Consider the following 19,530-nt stretch of genomic DNA (forward strand, 5'->3'; position numbering starts at 1 on the left):
TACTTTTTACAAGACAGCCTTAAGCGTACAAGTTATTTTGAACTGTAGGAATAAATCTCACAACTAACATCTTAAAGCTTTCTTTGTAAATACGTAAAATATCTTACAAGGAAAAAAAAAAAGATTTTTGTCACAATCTTCCTAATTCATAAAGCTTGTTTTCAACAGATGTTAATGTTAAACAGTTAGTAGAGAGGGTGGTGAAATAGGTAGAGTGTTATCCAGCTGTGTTTTCATATATGGCCATAGTGATACTACACAGACTGAAATCAGATACATCCATGGAACAGCTGTCTTCCTTGTGTAAATTCTAAATTTCTCGTGAGATAGAGAACTAGATTTGGAGTTGGATATGGCTGCCTATATATATATATATATAGGTATCACACCACATGTGTACATGTGTACCCGCCATGTCTTTATGTGTCTTAGCTGTGCATGCAAGTTTGTAATGAAGACCCAACTTAATAAATTTTATGAATTTGTATAATCATTCTGATCTCTAATAACTTGAAGAGAGTATTCAAAAAATTATTCAATGTATGTAATTTTAATTGGGGTTCAGCAATACGTAAGATTTTGAAAAAATGTCTTTTTATTTAACTTTTTTCTGTGCATCTGCAAGATTTGGCTTTATGCTCAAAGCTGTTACCTGTATTAAGTGCTAAAAGTTAATTTATACTTCTTTTTTGTTGTAATACGTTGAATTAAGTTGGGATAGCATGGCGCAACTACAAAGTACTGTGCTAATTTAAAGATAAAATCAAAATATTCTGAAAAAAATCCAGTTCAATGAGTAATCATGGTCTACGTTTTGTATGGACACCGGGAGATCCAGGCATGCCAGCCAAAAGTCTAATCAGCAGATACCCTAGTAAAAGCCTAGAAATAGCAACATGTCCTAGCTCAGTAGCTTGTTTCGTTCTCTGCCCCTGTAGTCCTCCTCAGGTCTGTGATCTATTCTGGAGAACATTTTGTGGCCAAGAGGTCACTAGAATACACTGCTGAGATCTTTAGAGTGGCTCAGCTTCAGCAGGGCTTGGAAAATCACACTTACTGCACATGCCTTCCTGCCCTCATACTGGGAGAACTGGTTTATACTCAAAACCACCTTCAAAAGCCTGAGTGATTTTTCAGAAACTCCAAGTATGTAGGGACACCTTTTTTAGTCAGCAGAAAGCATCTCATTGCCATGCATTGCCTTTTCAATTGGCAAAATGTGCATATGCCCTGTTGATTTCATGTTCTGTATGTGGAAGCAGGGTGCTAAATCGGATAGGAGTTGAGAGGGATATATGATATATGTTTTCTGTACTTAAACAGTCCACTGTTGTTCCTTGGCTGTTCCATCAAGATTAGGAATGTGAAGCAGGGCTCTGTGTGTGCTGCTGTCTGTTTGTACATATAAAACAAGTTTTCCTAAACAAATAAAGATGAGTTAGAAAACAAACCCTTTGTTGTCAAGTTCATATGAGGCTTACTCCAAGAAGCAAAATAAAGGCAATATGCAAGCTGAGTTGCCACTTGCATCCCTTATGTTTATACATAATAGTTTCATGTATATTATGGAAAGCAGAGAAGTGGTGATTTTGTTGGTTTTAACTTTATGTGAGAAAAACACAGATGAGATGTTCTTGAGGATTAAGATATGTAATTATTTTTGTAGGCAAAATATAGATTTAAGTCACTGTTTGTTAAATAAGACAAAAGGAACTGACAGTACACCTAAAGTAAAGAAATCCATCAAGGAAATGGATTCAAAAATAGCAAAGAGGGCAAAGAAGTCCAAGTAATAGTACTGGCAGCAAGTTATTGATTGGATTCATTATAGCATGCTTTCCAATATGTGACAGAAAGAAGCTGACACATTGTGATGCGTGTAACAACATTTTTCATATGATGATTTACAAAAATAGGTTAGATCTTCCAGACGAATGTGGAAAGATGTGGTAGCCACAAGCATATGGTAGCTGGGAGATATGGTAGTCAGGAACAGCCTTTCTTTCAACATACTGAATTTGACTTGCCAGTTAAACATTCATAGGGTGATATCAAGATGAACTAAAATGTTCAGCAGATACAGAATAAAGACCTTTTGCTAGAAGGTGGTTTAATAACAGGAAAGTATTCGTAACCGTGGTTTTAAATAGTGTTTCTCAAAATACACTGTATAGAGATAGAAGTTCAGAGACCAAAGGAGTGAAATGATGGAAATAGCCAGCAAAAGTGGAAGAAAGAGAATTAAACACCAGAGGAAATAGTGAGGAATGGAGTGAACATGTTGATGATGTACAGGAGATTTAAAAAAAAAAACCAACAACGATGAATAAGAGAAATATAGAATAGATACTTCTTCAAAGGCTGATGAAAATGATGATGGGGTAGCTTTGTTGGCTTTGTCAACATAAATCTGTTTAGAGTCAGGAAGGAATTTGGATAGGATTGACGAGAAATGACGATGAAGGAGAAAGTGATGTTGGATGAAAAGTTTAAAGTTTGTAAATGATCAGTGGAGAAAAAAAACACTCAAAGCTATTTGATGAAAAGTGGATTGTACAAATAAGATTTTTAAGGTATGATTTTCACAAACAGCAGTTCACATATCTCGCTATGCTCTGAAGATGCCACCGCTAATTGAGAAGCTGTTAAACACAAGTGTGAAGTACTGTGCTTGAAATGAAATGGGGAGGCTAGGACGAAAAACCCAAAAGGATTCATTCTTTGTGATAAATTTTAAGGATGCTAATGGTGAGAGAATGATCATGTACATTTTTCCTCACAGTGCATGAAGAAACCTACTTAATATTAAAAAAAGAAAGGAAAGCCAGTTCTCTCTTCTGTTTTTACTAATTGCGACTCTGATGACAAATCTCCTATATGGAATAGATGTGAAAGATGTTAAAATATGAAATTGAACCTTAACTAAGCAAGTGAGATAAAACAAAGACATTCCCAAAACTTGCATCCCCCTTCAAATATCAGCCCTCCTCTTGTTGCAACAGATGAGAGTGTAATTGATGCAGGACAGCTAAATGCAATTGCCAGTTAGTTGTTCTGCTTATTGCAAATGAAGTTAGGTTACCATATTCATAATTGGTTAATTAGGATCAAGAGAAGGGAAGGAGTGTTTCAGATTTTCTAGTGATACATGAAAATGTCACTGAGTTCAAAGATCACAGAGAAGATCAAATCATATAAGAGTATAATTGCATAAATGCTAAAACCTCAGATTTCACCAGATTTCACAAGTTAATCTTGTTTTGCATCAACATGGTCATTACTGAAACAGCATCCATTTCTACACCATAGAAAGTGGTATTGAAGAGCTGTCAAACAAATTGAAAGCCCTAGGATCATGTTTACAAAGTCTTAAGAAAAAGATCTGATTATAGCCTGTAACTACCTACTCAGGGAAAAAAAGAGTGAATTCCTGAATTTAGCTGACATATGAATATCTGATAATTTGTAAGTGATACAGTAAATCTGGAGGGTACAGTGAAATTTCTTTTCTGAGTAGTAATTGAGAGCAAAGTGGATAAGCGTTGGTGCATTGATCAGTAGAAATGGACAAATAGGAAAGGGGAATGTGTCTGTCTTTCCAGCTGTGGTCACAGCTCTGACATTGCACCCCTGGTACAATCACTTTCCACACAAGCACCAATGTCTTTTCTTAGATACTAACAAGGTTTCTGGTTTGTTGGTGCTTGTGGTGGTGGCTTTTTTTTCCCCCAGCGTTATAGCTCATGCTTTTGTTGCTCTAAAGCTGACTAACAGTAATAGGAATGCTTTTATGCTTTTATTAAAAACCGTAGATTTTGCAACAATTATTATTAGAGTAAGTTAATTTATATTGCTGAAGTACCTTAGTCTGTTTTAAATCAGTTGCTTAAACCTCAGCTATGCATGATTTGCCTTTATGATAGCTTTGCTAAGCTAGTCCTGTTCTCCTGACTCACGTTAGAAATCAGGGTGAATTCTGATTTCTAGCTTTTTTATGTGTCCATCATTCATTGGTGTGAAACAGAGGCAACAGCTTGTCAGCAAGCATGGGAGGCCTCTCTGGGAACGAGCTTCCTTATTCAGAATGCACCTTTCATGTGCTGAAACAAGAAGTAGATTGGATGTTGCTAATGGTGCAATTAGTTTGGGACAGTGTTCTCTTTACTCTAAACAGGATTGTTGTTGCAGAGTTGATTGTCTTTGCAGTAAATTTTGATGAGTAAATTTTTTACATTATAGTGAAAGAAGATTACAGTGATCCAAAAACATGCTGCAACTTTGTAGATCTCACTTTCTTCAGTACCTAATTTTATTTACTACCTCTGCATTTAAAAATCTCCTGAAGATACTAGAAACAAGATGGAAGAAAAATTTCTTGTCTGTGACACCACTGTTTCATTGAGGAAAGAAAAAAGTGTGTGTGGGAAGCATGCAATCTTGGGAAAGTGTTGGCACACTATGAAATATTATATCCATGAAACAATGGGGGAAGTTCAAAAAATTTATTGCTTAAGCCTACCATTTTATTTCTCATAGATGAGCTCTGGATGAGGTGAACAAAATGACTCATTCTGTCTTCTGCTTTTCATGGTGCTTTTTTCATGGTAAGACTTCACGGAGTCTTATTAGGGTTTCTGGTGAGGAACAGTTTGTGTGTCACAGAGCTCTAACCATGCATCTCTGTATGTTATTAATTTGTGATGAACATTTTGTATGTCTTTGCTTCCCATTGTCCATCATCAGTCTTCCCAGATTTTTTGTTTAAAGGATATTCATTATTGATGCACTGCTCATGTTGTCTTTCTGTCTGTGTTTCAGTCTTTCTTTTCTGTCTTTCTTTCTTTCTTTCTTTATGTCTTCTTGTCTTTTGTGCAGTCCTTCCTCAGTTCCCTTTTATTTTCTGATTTTCATTTGATCTTTTAGAATTATCAAGTGTAATTGTTATCCTAGCCTTTTTTACAAATTTACTTTCACATGCATTCAGCTGCCTCCTTTCTCACATGTGCTTCATGTTTTCTGCCTGTCATTTCATGTTGCACACAAGTCCAGTCAGCCATAATTCCTTAACAAAGATATATGTGCTAATATAAAGCTAGAAGGTGTTTGCATTGCTGGAGGCTTTCAAAATAGTTGCAGAAGACAATTTATGGCTGAAGAATAGAGTGTGGAATATATTTAGATGTACTGAAATAGATAAGCCTTCAAAAAAGAAATAAGAATTGATGAGTTTGTCAAATTTTGTGGTGCACATTAGTAGCACTCAGGAGTAGTGGATATCTCTGCCACAAAAAGAAAGGAGAAATGTGGATATATTTTGCCCTTGCTGTCTTCACATTTTTACCTAGTGTTTCAGTGTTCTCTTTCCCTTCCTGAACCAAACTTATGAAATGTGTACATTAGTTTTGTTTTTTTCATGTCTTAACAGCAAGAAACATTCTGATAACAATTTTTTTGCTTATGATTTGTTAGCAAGATTAGACGTCAGTTAAATATGTTAAAAGGCCAGAGGCCAAACACATTATTTTCTCTGAAAACTGTAATGAACATTTGCCAGTGCGTGTAAAAACTTCTTGTTCAACCTTCTGTCGTTTTTAGAGCAACCTTCAATCATTTTAAAATATTTGATTTAGTATTACAATTCAGGGTTATATTCTCTTGCAGAATAATATATGGAGGGCAGGCTTGCGGAGCTCAAAGTTAGGAAAATGGTCTTTTCAGTGGTAAACTGAGTGAATTCATTTTTAAAGACAAAATTGCTGATGCAATCTCACATCTTTTTTTAAGACAAGACTTGCTTCATGTGATTGCCAAAAGTATGAAAGCTGGAGAGAGTTGAGCTAAATTTGTTCTCTTAATTTCACTTTTTTTTTTTTTTTTTCTAATAAAGAGGCAAATAATGTCTGAGTCTTTGATATCTGTATTGTTACTAATTTAGTTGAAGTGTAGGTACTTCACTGAAAAGACTGCATGCTGAGTGACAGGTTTCAGGTGAGCCATTATTTCCCTGAAGAAACAGTTTCTTTTTGATCAGTGGATTCATAAATTTACCTTTAAAAAAATAAATAAATAATAAATAAAAATAAATAAATAAATAAAAATCAGTACCTTTGACCGGAGAGCAGTGAAGCAGGGAAATAAAATACTCCTGAAACATTATGTGATGGGAGGGAGAGAGTACTTTATGTATTTATCTTACATTAATACATACGTTTATATACTAGTAATACTCAAAGAAAAAGCTTTGGTTAGTTGCTTTACTTAATACAAGAACTTGCCATGAAATTGGGCAGCAAAATGAAAAACAGGATGTTATTTTAACATGTGTATGTCAGTGTGACATTGTCACAGGTTGACATGTGTTGTGGAGCCTAAACTAAACTTTTTACAATGTATTTGAAATAGCTAAATACTATTTTGTAATCTTTCTGTCACATTTTAGGTGTGGTTATTAATCATTTATCATGTTTTTGCAAATGTCTATGGTATTTCTCAGACAGAAAATACATCATTTTAATTGCTTGTTAATGTTTAACAAACGCTACAGAAAATTTATTTTCTAATAAATAATTCACAGTTTCTCCTCTATATGTTACCACATATGTGGAAATTTTTCTTAACTCGATGCAAAAAATATGTTTCCTGGTACTTATTAACACCTCCAAAAAAGTCTTACTGTTTTTGTAAGATTTTGTAATTGCAATCTGTCCATAGAGTTTCTCCAGTACATGTGCAATTGGCTAGAAGAGACACTAATTACAAAACAAGTGCTGTGGTTAAACATAGGCTATTACATTCCGTCTGTAAATACTGAAAGAACTGTATGTTTTATATTTGGAGCTCTCTGTTGTTCGTTGAAGTGTCATTTGTGGAATTAATGCCTTATATGTCTTCTCTCAAAACTGAACTAAATCTGCGCACCAAATAAGCTTTCCATCATTATTAGTGTCATAACACATAGATTCTCTATGTTTTGGACCAAATTCAGAACAGATATTTGTATGGGTAAACAACATTAATTACTTTACCAGTGTAGGTCTCTTACATACAAAATAGGACACTGAAGGAGCCTTAGTAAGTTACAGTCAAAAATTAGAAGATAAATAACTGGGGAATCCCGAGGAAACTGAGATCAGTCCCGCGGTGAGTTTACATTGTGTGATCACAGTCTCCATTTTATTCTGTAGTACTGAGTTATCTGTTAATGTGTATAGTGGATAGTAATCACTAGGCAGCTGCTCAGTATTTTATCCTGTTTGTGTTCAGCGTGTGGTTCTAGGTCTGACATTGCACACTGTTCAAACCCTTCTCTGAAAATATAAACTACTCTGTATTTTGCTGTTATCATTGCGGTACATGAAGGATGTCCAGGTTTTCATGTCTTCGTGTCTTGCCTTCTTCTTTCTGTGAGAGAAAGAACATTATTTATTCCCTATCGTACAGATGGGTTGAGAAGGTGAGATATGGGTCACCCAGGCAGTGTTCAACTCTTGAATATTTCAGTTTAAACCTGTATGAATTAGCTTTATATTAGGAAAAGACAGCAAAAGTGTAATTTCCCAAGTATTAAAGAAGGATTTAACTGTCACAAACTGGCTTGTCTCTTTCTCTGTCTTTTCCCCTTTCTTCCATTTTCCATTAATGTCTCTGTTTCCATTTTGATTCCTCCTCATCTCTGCCTTCCTCTTTGGCACTATTCCCTGTTCACTGCTAAATGCCATGTGCTTCCAATTTATACCCTCAGAAGTTGCATGCTTTATCCCAGAGGTTTTCTAGGCTCCTTATCCAATCTCAGAATTTCCCCATATACTGAAATATTCTTCATGTCCGCTAGCTTAGTGAATTCTGATTTTCCTTTATGGTGGGCCATTCCTTTCTTGCAGTGTCTCACAACATCCGCTATGTCCTTTGGACTTCTGCGATGCTTTGCTGTCTCCTTTTTCCATTGGTTATCTCTTTCTGTACTCTTCTCAACAGCATAGTCCTAACCTGTCCCAGTTCTTCTTTCATCTTTGTTACTAGTCCAATCCCACTGGACTGCTAGCCACAGTACAACTTACCCCTGCTATTAGTTTCATGTTTTCTCTGCCATCAGACCAGACGACTGCCTCCTCAACCTGGGTGCACCATCTTGTCAGTCCATCATTCTGCGTCTACTGTACAAACACAATTAAATTATAAGTGCAAGTTAGAGGGCTGGAACACACACGGTGGGTTTTCAGGATTTTTGCACTTCATTAACTATGGTTATAGTACATTTTTTGATCTTATATTTTGATCTAGTTTGGATTAGTTTTTAAGTGAGTGTTTCAGTCTCAAATGTCACTGAGCCATCTTGTCTGACATTTTGTAAGATTAAGCAGACACTGCGCATGTTGGTGGTTTTTAGATGGTGCAGTGTAGTGGTGGAAAATAAAAGAAAAAATTGCTAAGATGAAGTGGCGGTTGAGCTAGCCAGCAATTATGTGCCTGATAGGCATTTTGGTATCTCAGCCAAGACCTTTGGGTTTGGTTGGGAAATTAGAAGTCTGGATTTTGCAGATGTATTAAAATTTAGTTTGGGATTTCACAGGAGATTTCTCCAATTTTAACATAGAGCATTTTTAGGGATTAAAATTAATTTTGACTTAATAAACAAAAAGTCAGCGCTGTACAAGAAAAAGATGTTACTTTGAAAGTACTTTTCATGTTCCTCCAGGATTATTGGGGAAATACACTTGAAAATAAACAAACATACATCATTTTAAAACTTGAATTTTATTACATGTAAATGGAACACAAACTTCAGCATATCTGAGCTTCTTTCTAATCTATAAACCATGAATTTTGGCAGGGTTGAAATTTGGCTAAAGTCAATTCTTCCAATCCTTCTTTTAAGTTCTTTCCAAAGTATGTATGTTTTTTTCCTTTGTTCATTGTGGGTTTTTTTTTAAGCAATGAGCCTGCTTAGGGGGCTGATAAGAACAGTCTTAAAATGTATTTTTATCTTAACCAGACCTAACTACCTTTTATCCAGTGTTAGTGGGAATTATTCAGTTATTCTGATGCTACAAAAAAAATGAATTTTGCATTAAAACACTGTGAAAGCCTATTCTGACCATGTAAAGTGTATATGACTTTTTTTAAAGGCTGTAGAAACATACAACTTCAGTTCCTATCAGTGCTAAAAATATGGGGTTTTCTATATAAGTTTAGAAACAACACACATAATGTACAGTTTTCTAATCTTGAAATACGCAAACTTCTGTAATGTTTCATTTGTTTGACAAACAGGTACATACAAAGTTCCACTGCAGGCAAGCCCATGCTGCAGGCACTGATACTTCCTGCTTGACATTCTCTTACGATGGTACTGCCCTTGCCAGCCGGGGAGGTAAGTGGTCAAGAGAAACTTTTGATGTATTGAACGTAACGCGGTAAACAAGCCATTTAAGTTGTATCATTTCTAAATGTAATTATTCATGGTGGAGGTAAGAGAGTGAAATTAGATATTGAAGGTAGAAACCTGAAGTGTTTTGCAGTTTGCTTATTGTTCTTTGATATGCCATACAATAATTACTGTCTTCCTGAAAGTCCAGTGTAGAGCAGTTAGGAAATATATAAAGATAACATTTTTTTGGTTTAGTTTCTCATCTTTCTTCTTGCCTACCATTAGTAATACACCAAGAAGGAAATTATTAGCTTAATTAAAAATAAAATGCAACAGATCATATTACTTAGTTCTTTCTGGCAAGATTTTTACTTCTCTAGTAAGAGTGTGTGTGTTGCAGTTATTAATTCTTCAAGCTTTCTAATACAGTGTGCTTTTATGATTTAATTGGAATTTTTTTTGTAGTTTATATTATAAGCATGAAAAAGTGATAACTTGAGGTAAGCGACCAAGATATATTTGAAAGGAAAAAAAATCTATTGGATAGGGAAAAAAAAACACCTTGTTTTTTAAATTTCAGTTAGAACTGCTATAGAAGTATTGAGAAGGCGATGATATACATGAAAACATTCTCTCCATTATTTTAGATGCGCTGGATGGGGCAGCATGTACCTAAAACAACTTTTCATCTGGAGATTTGTCTACCCAGTGTTTTGCTGGCAGGTGCAAGCATGCAATCCAAGCTGTCTGGATGGAAACCAGCTGTAACCAGAAGCTGTGTGCATGCATTAACATGGCCTCAAGGCCAAATAAACAAGCCTAGTGAGAAGCAGCGTGTGTTAATGTAGGCTCAAGATTGTGCCTAACATATGTGCATGACATCTGGTCAGTTTGGTATGTAGACAGAGTGAGATTACATATACAAAGTACTGTGATAGCGGTATCCACATACTGCAAACTTTCTGAAGAAGGAGCTGTGATTCCTAGTCTGGGGTGAAATCTACAATTGCATTGTGTCCTTTTCCCTTTCCTGCCCCTTGTGAGTTGAGCAGCATTGGTGACTTTTAAGTGATGTGCAGCTGCTACTGGGTGGTATTTTCACTGTTTACATTTTGTCATGTTTCTAAGATTCCACACATTTATATTTCCTGGATCGCATATTTCAGAGAAAAGTGGCAGTGGTATTGTTAGCCCTTGATAGTCCTTGGCTTACTAGAGCATGTTACTGTCAATTGGATTGTTTAATTGTTGTTCAGCCTCCTGGTATTTCGTAAAGGATTGAGATAAAAACTCAGTGTGTTCTTACTGAACTGAACATGTGCAATGTGAGAACCTTCTCCTTTTCAGAAAGTGGGTAAACCATCGGTTTGTCTGTTCTGGGCTAAGTAAAATGCTACTTCTGCCAGCCAGTAAAATCCACAAAGACATACTTTACTTGAAATGATGTAAAGAGGAACATTTGCATGCCCTTTAAATATCCACAGCAAATCAAGAGTGCTAATGTTAGGAATATTCAATAGTGCTGTCTTGAAACCTTAGTTTATGTAAATTCACTTATATTTTACATTTATGAATGTAGATACCAGAAATGACCCTTTCACATTTTAATTGCTTGTGGCGCTTGCTTGGTTTTCTTCATCTGTCTCCAGATTTTGTGTTGTGCTGGACAAACTTCTACTTATGCTCTGTCTAGCTGACTGTGGTAAAAACTGTATCAGATTTTGATAGTAGTACAGAAATTTGGCCCCTTAGTATGCTTGCAAGTACTACCATTGTCCAGTGCTTTTTTGTTTAGTTTAGTTTTTAATCTCTGCATGATATGCTGCAAAACAAGGAATTTTCTCACCTTATTTTGACTGACTTCTTCAGTTAGTGCTCTAATGTATTACTTTGGATCTGTACCAATAAAAGCAGATGTGGATCCAGCATTCATAGATTAACACACCTGCCAAATGCTGAGGATCAAAGAGAGGACTGTTGTTTGGGGATTGGGGACTCTCATTGAAAGCCCGATTGATTCTCCTGCATGTGATGTAAGATCTGTGTCGGATGTAAGAGAGATGAGGCAGAGCTCAGCTGCAAGCACAAGGGAAAATGAAAAAAAACAAGGACATGCTTATGAGAATTCCCAGTGTTATTCTTGCTGGGATTTGGTAGCAACTTGATGGAAACTTAAGAAAGTGATGTTTTTACACACTTGTTACCATGAAGGTATGTTTTTTATATAAATATGAAAAAAATACTACTTGGGAATGTTTTCTTCATTCAGTAGGTGAGCATTAGTATTTGGGGTCCTTTTATAATATACATTTCTGACCCCTGATCTGTACAGAATCCGCTTTTATTATAATATGAAACTACGACTTTATTAATTTCATGAACCTGTATTAATTTCATGAGCTATATGTTGGTTTGTCTGTAAACTTCAGTAGAAAAATAATTTTATGTATAGAGAGGGTGATAAGAGAGGATTTGGTTATGTTGATACAGATGTTGGTGAGAGCTGTTACAGATGTAAGTGCAGAACTCCTGATTTGTGACTTTTCAAATTCTCTGTCTTAGCACTGTAAGATCAGGCATGATCCTGACTGCAGTGCCTCAAAAGGCTGTTCTTTAACTTTTGTAGCTCCTTTTGCTAAACCAATGCAGAAAGCAGAAGTCTATACTTTGCCGTGTAAGATGTTTCTCCTTGCATATGCTATAAGCTTTAGCAAAAGGGCTCTGAGTTTATAAACATGATATATTCTCATACTCCGTTATGGTAAGCCTTTTTTTTTACTATATTTTCTTTTTTTAAATCTCAGTGCTTTTGTTTTGTTGTTCTCTAGAATGATCTTTGTGAATGGCATCGAGTGCACCCACAGCAAGTTTGCAGATGACAGCAAGCTGAGCGGTGCATTCGATCCATTGGAGGGAAGGGAAGCCATCAGAGGGACCTGAACAGGCTGGAGAAGTGGGCTCATGAAAACCTAATGAGGTTCAGCAAGGCCAAATGCAGGATACCTTCATTTACCTGGGCAATCCCAGGTATTTATACAGAACAGGCAAACCCCCTGAAAGCAGCCCTGCAGAGAAGGACTTGGGGGTCCTGGTGGACGAGAAGTTGGACATGAGCCAGCAGTGTGTACTTGCAGCCCTGAAGGCCGACTGTGTTCTGGGCTGCATTAACAGAGGAGTGGGCAGCAGGGAGAGGGAGGCGGTTGTCCCCCTCTGCTCAGCTCTTGTGAGGCCCCATCTGCAGCTCTATGTCCAGATCTGGGGTTCCCAGCACAAGAAAGACGCAGAGCTCTTGGACTGTGTCCAGAGGAGGGCCACTGAGATGATCAGAGGGATGGAGCCTCTCCTATGAAGAAAGGTTGAGGGAACTGGGCTTGTTTAGCTTAGAGAAGAGAAGAGAAGGCTGTGGGGAGACATTGTGGCCTTCCAGTCCTTGAAGGGAGCACATAAACAATAAGGAGAACGACTGTTTATGAAGGTGTGTAGTGATAGGACAAGGGGGAATGGTTTTAAACTGAGACAGGGGAAGTTTAGTTAGATATTAGGAGGAATTTTTTCACACAGAGGGTGCTGACACACTGGAACAGGTTGCCCAAGGAGGCTGTGGATGCCCCATCCCTGGAGGCATTCAAGGCCAGGCTGGATGTGGTTCTGGGAAGCCTGGGCTGGTGGTTGGCAACAACTAGATGATCGTTGTGGTGCTTTTCAACCCAGGCCATTTTATGATTCTGTGAGGTTTTTTTGTATTGAATTTTGCTTTCAAGACAAGATTCCCTCTTAAAATAGGATCTTCTTGAAGGCTGTTGCTGCCTTTAAACTTCTCAAGTTTCTGACAGGTCTTTATATTGGCAAAAGCTTTTGCTTCTTTTGGGTCTGTTTGCATCCATTTACTTGGTCAGTATCTTTTGGAGAAAAATAAATAAAGATAAAATCTTTGTAGTCTTAGTGCACTAGCCTTAATTTGACAAAAAGCAGTTTGCAAAATGCCTGGCTTGGCTCATTACAGATTGTAGGACTTAATTATTATGCCCTCCATATTTATCAAGAGGAACAGTTTCTGACCTGATCACATTGAACTACAACCTGGTTATTGGTATCCTTCTTATTAAAATGGCAAAGAATAGTTTGAAATACTTTTTAATAAGGCTATAAAAGTTTTAAAAAATTCTTCCAAGCCTTGGAGTAGTCTGCTGTGAAGAAAAATATTGAATTTTCTAAGAATGAATTATTTTGAATGCTTTGCACTGAGATGCGTAACTTCCAAGTTTGTTTATATGTTTTTGTTTAAGAGTAACTGTTTTGGCTGTGTAAGAAGTAGCTAAAAATAGATCAGTTGTACTGCAGCTGTAAAAGAAACCCATTAAGCACTGATGGAAAAAAATCCTTGAAGTTGCAAAGTATTAATATGTATACTTTTTTAGTGATGGTGATTTCAGCTCCTAATGCAAATTAAATCCAGGCATCAATACTATATTTACAGAACAGAAAAAAATAATTTAATCATTAATTTGGAAAATCTTGTATTATTCTTAAAGATGGTTAGAGATTCAAGGCATTGGCCAAGTTTTCTAATTTCTCCCTTTCACAACTGACTATTTCTGCGGTCTTTAAAACAATGTTGATTTGATATCATCCAAAATTTCTTGAGATTCAACCAGCAGAGTACACTTTCTGTTAGTAGGAGAGCCGTATCTAAATGTCTGTCAACATCTGCTAAAGCCTGGCAGGACTACACCTTGAAGATCGTGTCAAGGGTCATGCCACTGGGAACAGAGCAGTCTTGATTGGTAGCCTTAGATCTGTCTCTGCCCAGGAGATTTGCAGGTCAGCCAGATGGTTTGCAAAAAATAAAGTGCTGGTTCTTTAGATACCTATGCACCAATATCTTGATGATGTGTTCTTTTGTTGAGGGTGGGAGGGGGAAAGGGAAGGTTCATGTTACAAAACCAAATGTTTTGAAGTGCTTGGTATGTTGTATGCTATGATATTCCCAAAATAGAGAGTCACCATTTTTTCTTTCTCGTCATATTTAGTTTCCCAATGAAAAGAAATATACTCTGCTCTAGACATCATTTATTTAAGTTGTCCACTTCTTAAAAATATTTTGTAGTTAGAAGTTATTCTAGTCTTAATATAAACATACATGATGTACGAGGCCACACATTACTGCTTTCCCTGTGAAGGAGACTGCTGGCCTTGATTTCTTCTGTTGTAGAAAGTCAGATTTATTTATTTATTTGTGTTTGCATTTTATTTCCAAGGCCTACTTTGAGTTCTTAATCTCAGAGCCTGAGATTGCCTAGAACACTCCTGAACAAAATAATACTAACACTAATATTACTAATGACATTATATTATACATTATATACATATATAATTATATTAGTAGTAGTAGTAGTAGTATGTAATATAATAATAATAATAATATTATTATTATTATTACATCCCAGAAGGGATTGTGCTTAGTAAGGAAGCGTGTCCATGCCACTCATCTACTTGCCACTTAGATTATGAACAATGTATAACTTTTTCCTAAAATTATTCTTAGGGTATTTTTAATTTTTAATCCTAAAATTATTCTTAAGGTATTTTTAATGTTGTTTGAAAGTTCTTCTTTTCACCTTTAAAAGCACTGATGTCAAATAAAGAAGATTCCTAGGTGTCTGTGTGAGATGGCTCAGGGCTCAAATTCTCATGCCTAAAATACGTATTCCAGAAGGATGACCAGCAGACATGTTGATCTCTACAAGAATAACTAACTTTTCTTTTTTTATTTTTTCGTGCTCACTTTGTTAATATGTCATAACTTTTGGGAAGGGAATAAACACTCTGACTTTTACGGGTGTGCAGAATCGCACCGTGTTTATCAAACACAGATGAGAATGGCTATAAATGTTTTACTGTAACCTCAGCTTTGGCTTTTATGGCCAAAGGTGTTGTGGAGAAGTGTGAAAAGGTTTAATTATAGTAACCTTGGGCTCACTTCCTTCCTTCCCCAAGGACTTCTGGCTGATTGCAGGCCCTGTTTGCCAACAGCTGAAGTTGTAGTATGTTGTTGTTTGCGGCTAAAGAAGCAGGAGGGTTTCACTGCCTTCAGTTCTTTCTCATCATTTTCACTGCCACTAAGGCACAAAATCCTACCAAAAACATTCCCATTTTGAATGCTTCTACCATATCATTGTTTGTTAAATTCTTTATTGCTAACTCTTGTCTCTCTTGTTTCACAGGAGATGATACTTTAAAGATATGGGATATTAGACAATTTAAAAAGCCTCTTCATTCAGCTGAAAGACTGTCTAGCTTTTTTCCAATGTAAGTACTCTTAAGTTATTCCAGTTAGCAGAAACAGTGGTAGTTGCGTTATGGAGGAGAGGCTTTGAATGTGTATTAAGAAATGAGTTGTTCCGAACTCATATGAGAAACAGATTTTTCTCACTTCTCAATAGGTATGGAGCTGTGGAGAAAAAAAACCTGCACAGAGAGGACTGTGCAGTAATGTTCTTGGCTATTTTAGGTCTCAACAACTGCTTTCAAATATCTCCTATTTCTTCTGATAATTTGTAGCTAGCTATGCTTATTTTATGCAGTTTTTTAGTCTCATATATCTTATGCCTAATTAGATTTAGAAACTTATCGGGAAGAGGCCGCTTCATTGCCTTGTGTTTGTGTAATGAGATATATCAAGTGAGCCTCATTCCTATTTGGTCTATGATTAATTAAAAGAAAAAGCTAGATCGAAAAGCAGACATAACATAGAGGTGCATGGTATTAACTCAGGTTATGATGTTAGAAGTGCTGATTACTCTGCTCTTTGGTACTAATATAGTGTATCATACTGAATATTGCTAAGTATCGAATTTGATGTTTTTATTGGTATTAGCTGCACATTTATACACATAGCACAGTCAAATCCAACTCTGCTGAAAATTTATACTTTTAGAACAAGTTCTTGGAAAAGAAAACTAGGGACAGGTCAAACTTGAAGTCATAACCATTCACTGTATTTTGTAGCACAGAGGAAAAATTTTAAAACATTTTTTAGCAACTATATAAATAAAACTGCTGTGCAGCATTTAAGAATGTATCATCAATGAAAACAAAAACTGATTTAATTTCTTGCTGAATGATGATAACTAGATTTGAAAGGATTATTTTGTTTCTTTTCTACATGGAAAAATTGGCAAGGCTTTTGAGAGAAAGAGGAGTTTTGTGGGGGGAGGGGTTATGTTTGTTTGGGGTGTTTTTTTGCCAGTTTTGCACATTCTCTGCACAGTTGTGATTATAAATGTGAACTGTGCCCAATAACTATAGTAATATATGACAACTGACAGACGATGTCTTTATAAGCTTTGTGTGAAAAGGAATAACAAATAGGATTATTTGTAAGGAATGGAATTTATAAATTAACTGCACAGTAATTTCTGGCTTGCTCAGTGTGGCGGTGTATTTTTTTTTAACAGGACAGATTGCTGTTTCAGCCCGGATGATAAAATACTTGTCACAGGGACCTCTGTTAAGAAAGGTGGTGGCAGTGGGAAGCTTTTCTTCTTTGATCGGGAGACGTTTCAGAAGTTGTATGAGATAGAAGTTACCGATGCGGTATTTGTTTTAATTTTCTTCTATCCACTATTCAAAATAAGAACGAAATTCATTTCATTTTTCCCCATATACAAAAGTAGTACCATTGCTGTAAAGTATTCTTATTCGATATTTGCAAGAGTTACGACCATGAGTAGAATGCTATTCTCCCTATTATTTCAGTTAAATAAATAAATAGAATCTTAGGACGAGACCTTTGATCAGTGGAAGACTTCTGCTTTGGTGTTACTACTATATTGCTCAAAGGTTAGTGTGAACTTTTGTGAAGTGGGGCACAAATTTTGGCCATATTGACATTTATGCTGTTCATTCCACCATTCTTATTTTATTATTATACTTTCTTATTTCAGACAAACACTTTTTAGATATAGCTTTTATATGCACAGCAACTTTTATTTAGAGTTATTCCTCCAAAGTTAACATAAACTAGCTTTTAAATCCTCCTCCTGTGGAACATACTGATCCTCAGTGTGTTCAGATTTCTGTTGAATGTTGTTTTTTCTGATGCTAGTATCACAACCAAGCATGCATAACCATTTTCTGGGACAAAATGTGAATGCCTCCATACTCTCTCTGACAGATTGAAGGAAACAAACTATGTAAGATAAAAGTATGGGAGGCAGGTTCTTATGAGAGCTGTTCTTTTCTGGGGCACAAGAAACAAAATAACTTAGCAAGTCCATTCAGAGTGGTGGCATCTTCATTTGCTAGTGAGAAAGTTGGTAACAGAGGACAGAAACTTCCACTGAGATTTAAGATTTCAAGAGTGAGAAGCTACTTAATTTGAATGTAGCTGTCATTGAATAACTTTGTTTTACAGAAAAACTGTTCTTCAATTCTTTGAAATAGAAGGTCTGCTCATTTTTTCAGGTAGATAATACAAAAGGATCCAAGACAGATTGTTTTGCTGATGACTTTTCTCAGAATCTGGAGATACAGTTGCTTAAAAGTGTGGGAGGAACAAAAGAGTTGAGGACTAGCAGTAGGAAGTTGTTGGAAAAACAAGATTAGGCGCCCATATGTGACTTCAGTAGGGCCACTCAGACAGTAAAAATTTAAGTATGTGTACAAATCTCAGCAAGCTCACAGTTTTTGTACTGTAAGTTTCTATAGGTGTTTATATTTATATAGTACTTTTTAAAATAGTAATAAATTATTTTTGCCTATGGAGTTTTAGTGCTGCTGTTTTTCTTCATCTGTACTTATAAAACTTAAGTGTCATTTTCCTACTTGGAATATAGAGGATCAAATGAAAATAGTGGAAATAATAGATGAAGAATTCAATCTCATAAATGCTGATTTTACGATGTAGTTTTCAGTGAGCCAGCACTAACAGTACCACTACAACCACTGTCCAGCTTCCAACTTCAACTCTACACATGTAAGAAAAACATAGTTAAACATTTTGATGTGAGTCTAAAAGAAGAAAAATTACTGTAAGTAGTGTTTTAAAATCAAAGCAGTATATTTTTTCAAAATTTTTCTGTTTTTTATATTCTTTGATTTTTTCTACTTTTCCTTCTCAAATTGCAGTGTTAGATGAATTACAAATGAGTAAAGGCATGCTAAAAGCAAACAAAGATTAAAGATGCAGGCTTTTGTACTTTATAAGCAGCACATGCCATTTATTGAAATGAGCCTTCAAGTCTATATATACAAATTGATGAATTGATAAGATTAGTATCTATAAATTGATAGGTTTGTATCTTGTGTGTAGTTTATCAAATCGTTTTTTCAGCAGCTTAATAATTAATGACTGTGTTTGTATTGACTTATTTCTTGGTTGCCATGTTCTCCTTAAATGCTTTCAAAAATGCAGGTACAACTGTTAGTGATATTAAGGATAAGTATCTACTGCTGCCTGAGACTTTTTAACTAAATATCAAGCATCTTTAGTATGTTATATATCACTTAAATATGTAATTGCACTATTTTTTTTGTTGTTTTTTTAGTCTTTATGTATATGAAGTTGCATTATACCATTATGTGTAGGAAAAGAGCACAAGTACACCAGTAGTTGTCTCTACAAAGAGCTCACTTTCATGAAAGTGACTTCAAATAGAGTTACTTCAAATTGCTGAGGAAGGGCATCATTAGTCATTTATTTCAATGAAAATTGACTCTTGGCTACAATTGTTTGCCAGCTTACTGATAGAATGGATTTAAATCAGAGTAACAAAAAATATGCTGTGAAGAGAAAACATAAACAGTTAATATGTCACTTTTTTGTTTCACAAGGCATTTTTTTAAGAAAGTCTTCAGTATTCTTGGTAATTTTAGTAATCTAGGAAAATGGAAAACAGTTAAGAACAGTAAACATTATCTTAAACCTCTGTGGTAAATAGCCAGTGCAATTGGCCTGTGAATGAACCTAGGAAGTAAGGGGAAAATATTTAATGGGAATGTTTAACCAAAGCTGTGTGTGACATTCCTTTCCATCATACCACACAAACCTTTTTTTTCACCTTTTCTTTCAAGTTTCCATGGGAAAAACCATTACTGCTTCAGAGCTGCTGGAGTGAAAAAACTTGTGGTTTCACTAATGGACTAACAGTCTGATTAGTCTC

At 35.8% G+C, this 19,530-nt stretch overlaps 1 protein-coding gene across 1 annotated transcript in view; it reads left to right on the forward strand.

Moving 5' to 3' along the window:
- WDR70 (WD repeat domain 70) overlaps positions 1-19,530 on the forward strand; it is a 153,257-nt gene that overhangs the window by 100,432 nt on the left and 33,295 nt on the right. Inside the window, exons 11-13 of the mRNA XM_048930753.1 lie at positions 9,271-9,370; positions 15,592-15,676; positions 16,825-16,963. Of these exons, the coding sequence (XP_048786710.1) occupies positions 9,271-9,370; positions 15,592-15,676; positions 16,825-16,963 (324 nt within the window). The remainder of the gene's footprint in view (positions 1-9,270; positions 9,371-15,591; positions 15,677-16,824; positions 16,964-19,530) is intronic.

Source organism: Lagopus muta, chromosome Z, assembly GCF_023343835.1.
Source record: "Lagopus muta isolate bLagMut1 chromosome Z, bLagMut1 primary, whole genome shotgun sequence".
In the NCBI taxonomy this organism is placed as follows: domain Eukaryota; kingdom Metazoa; phylum Chordata; class Aves; order Galliformes; family Phasianidae; genus Lagopus; species Lagopus muta.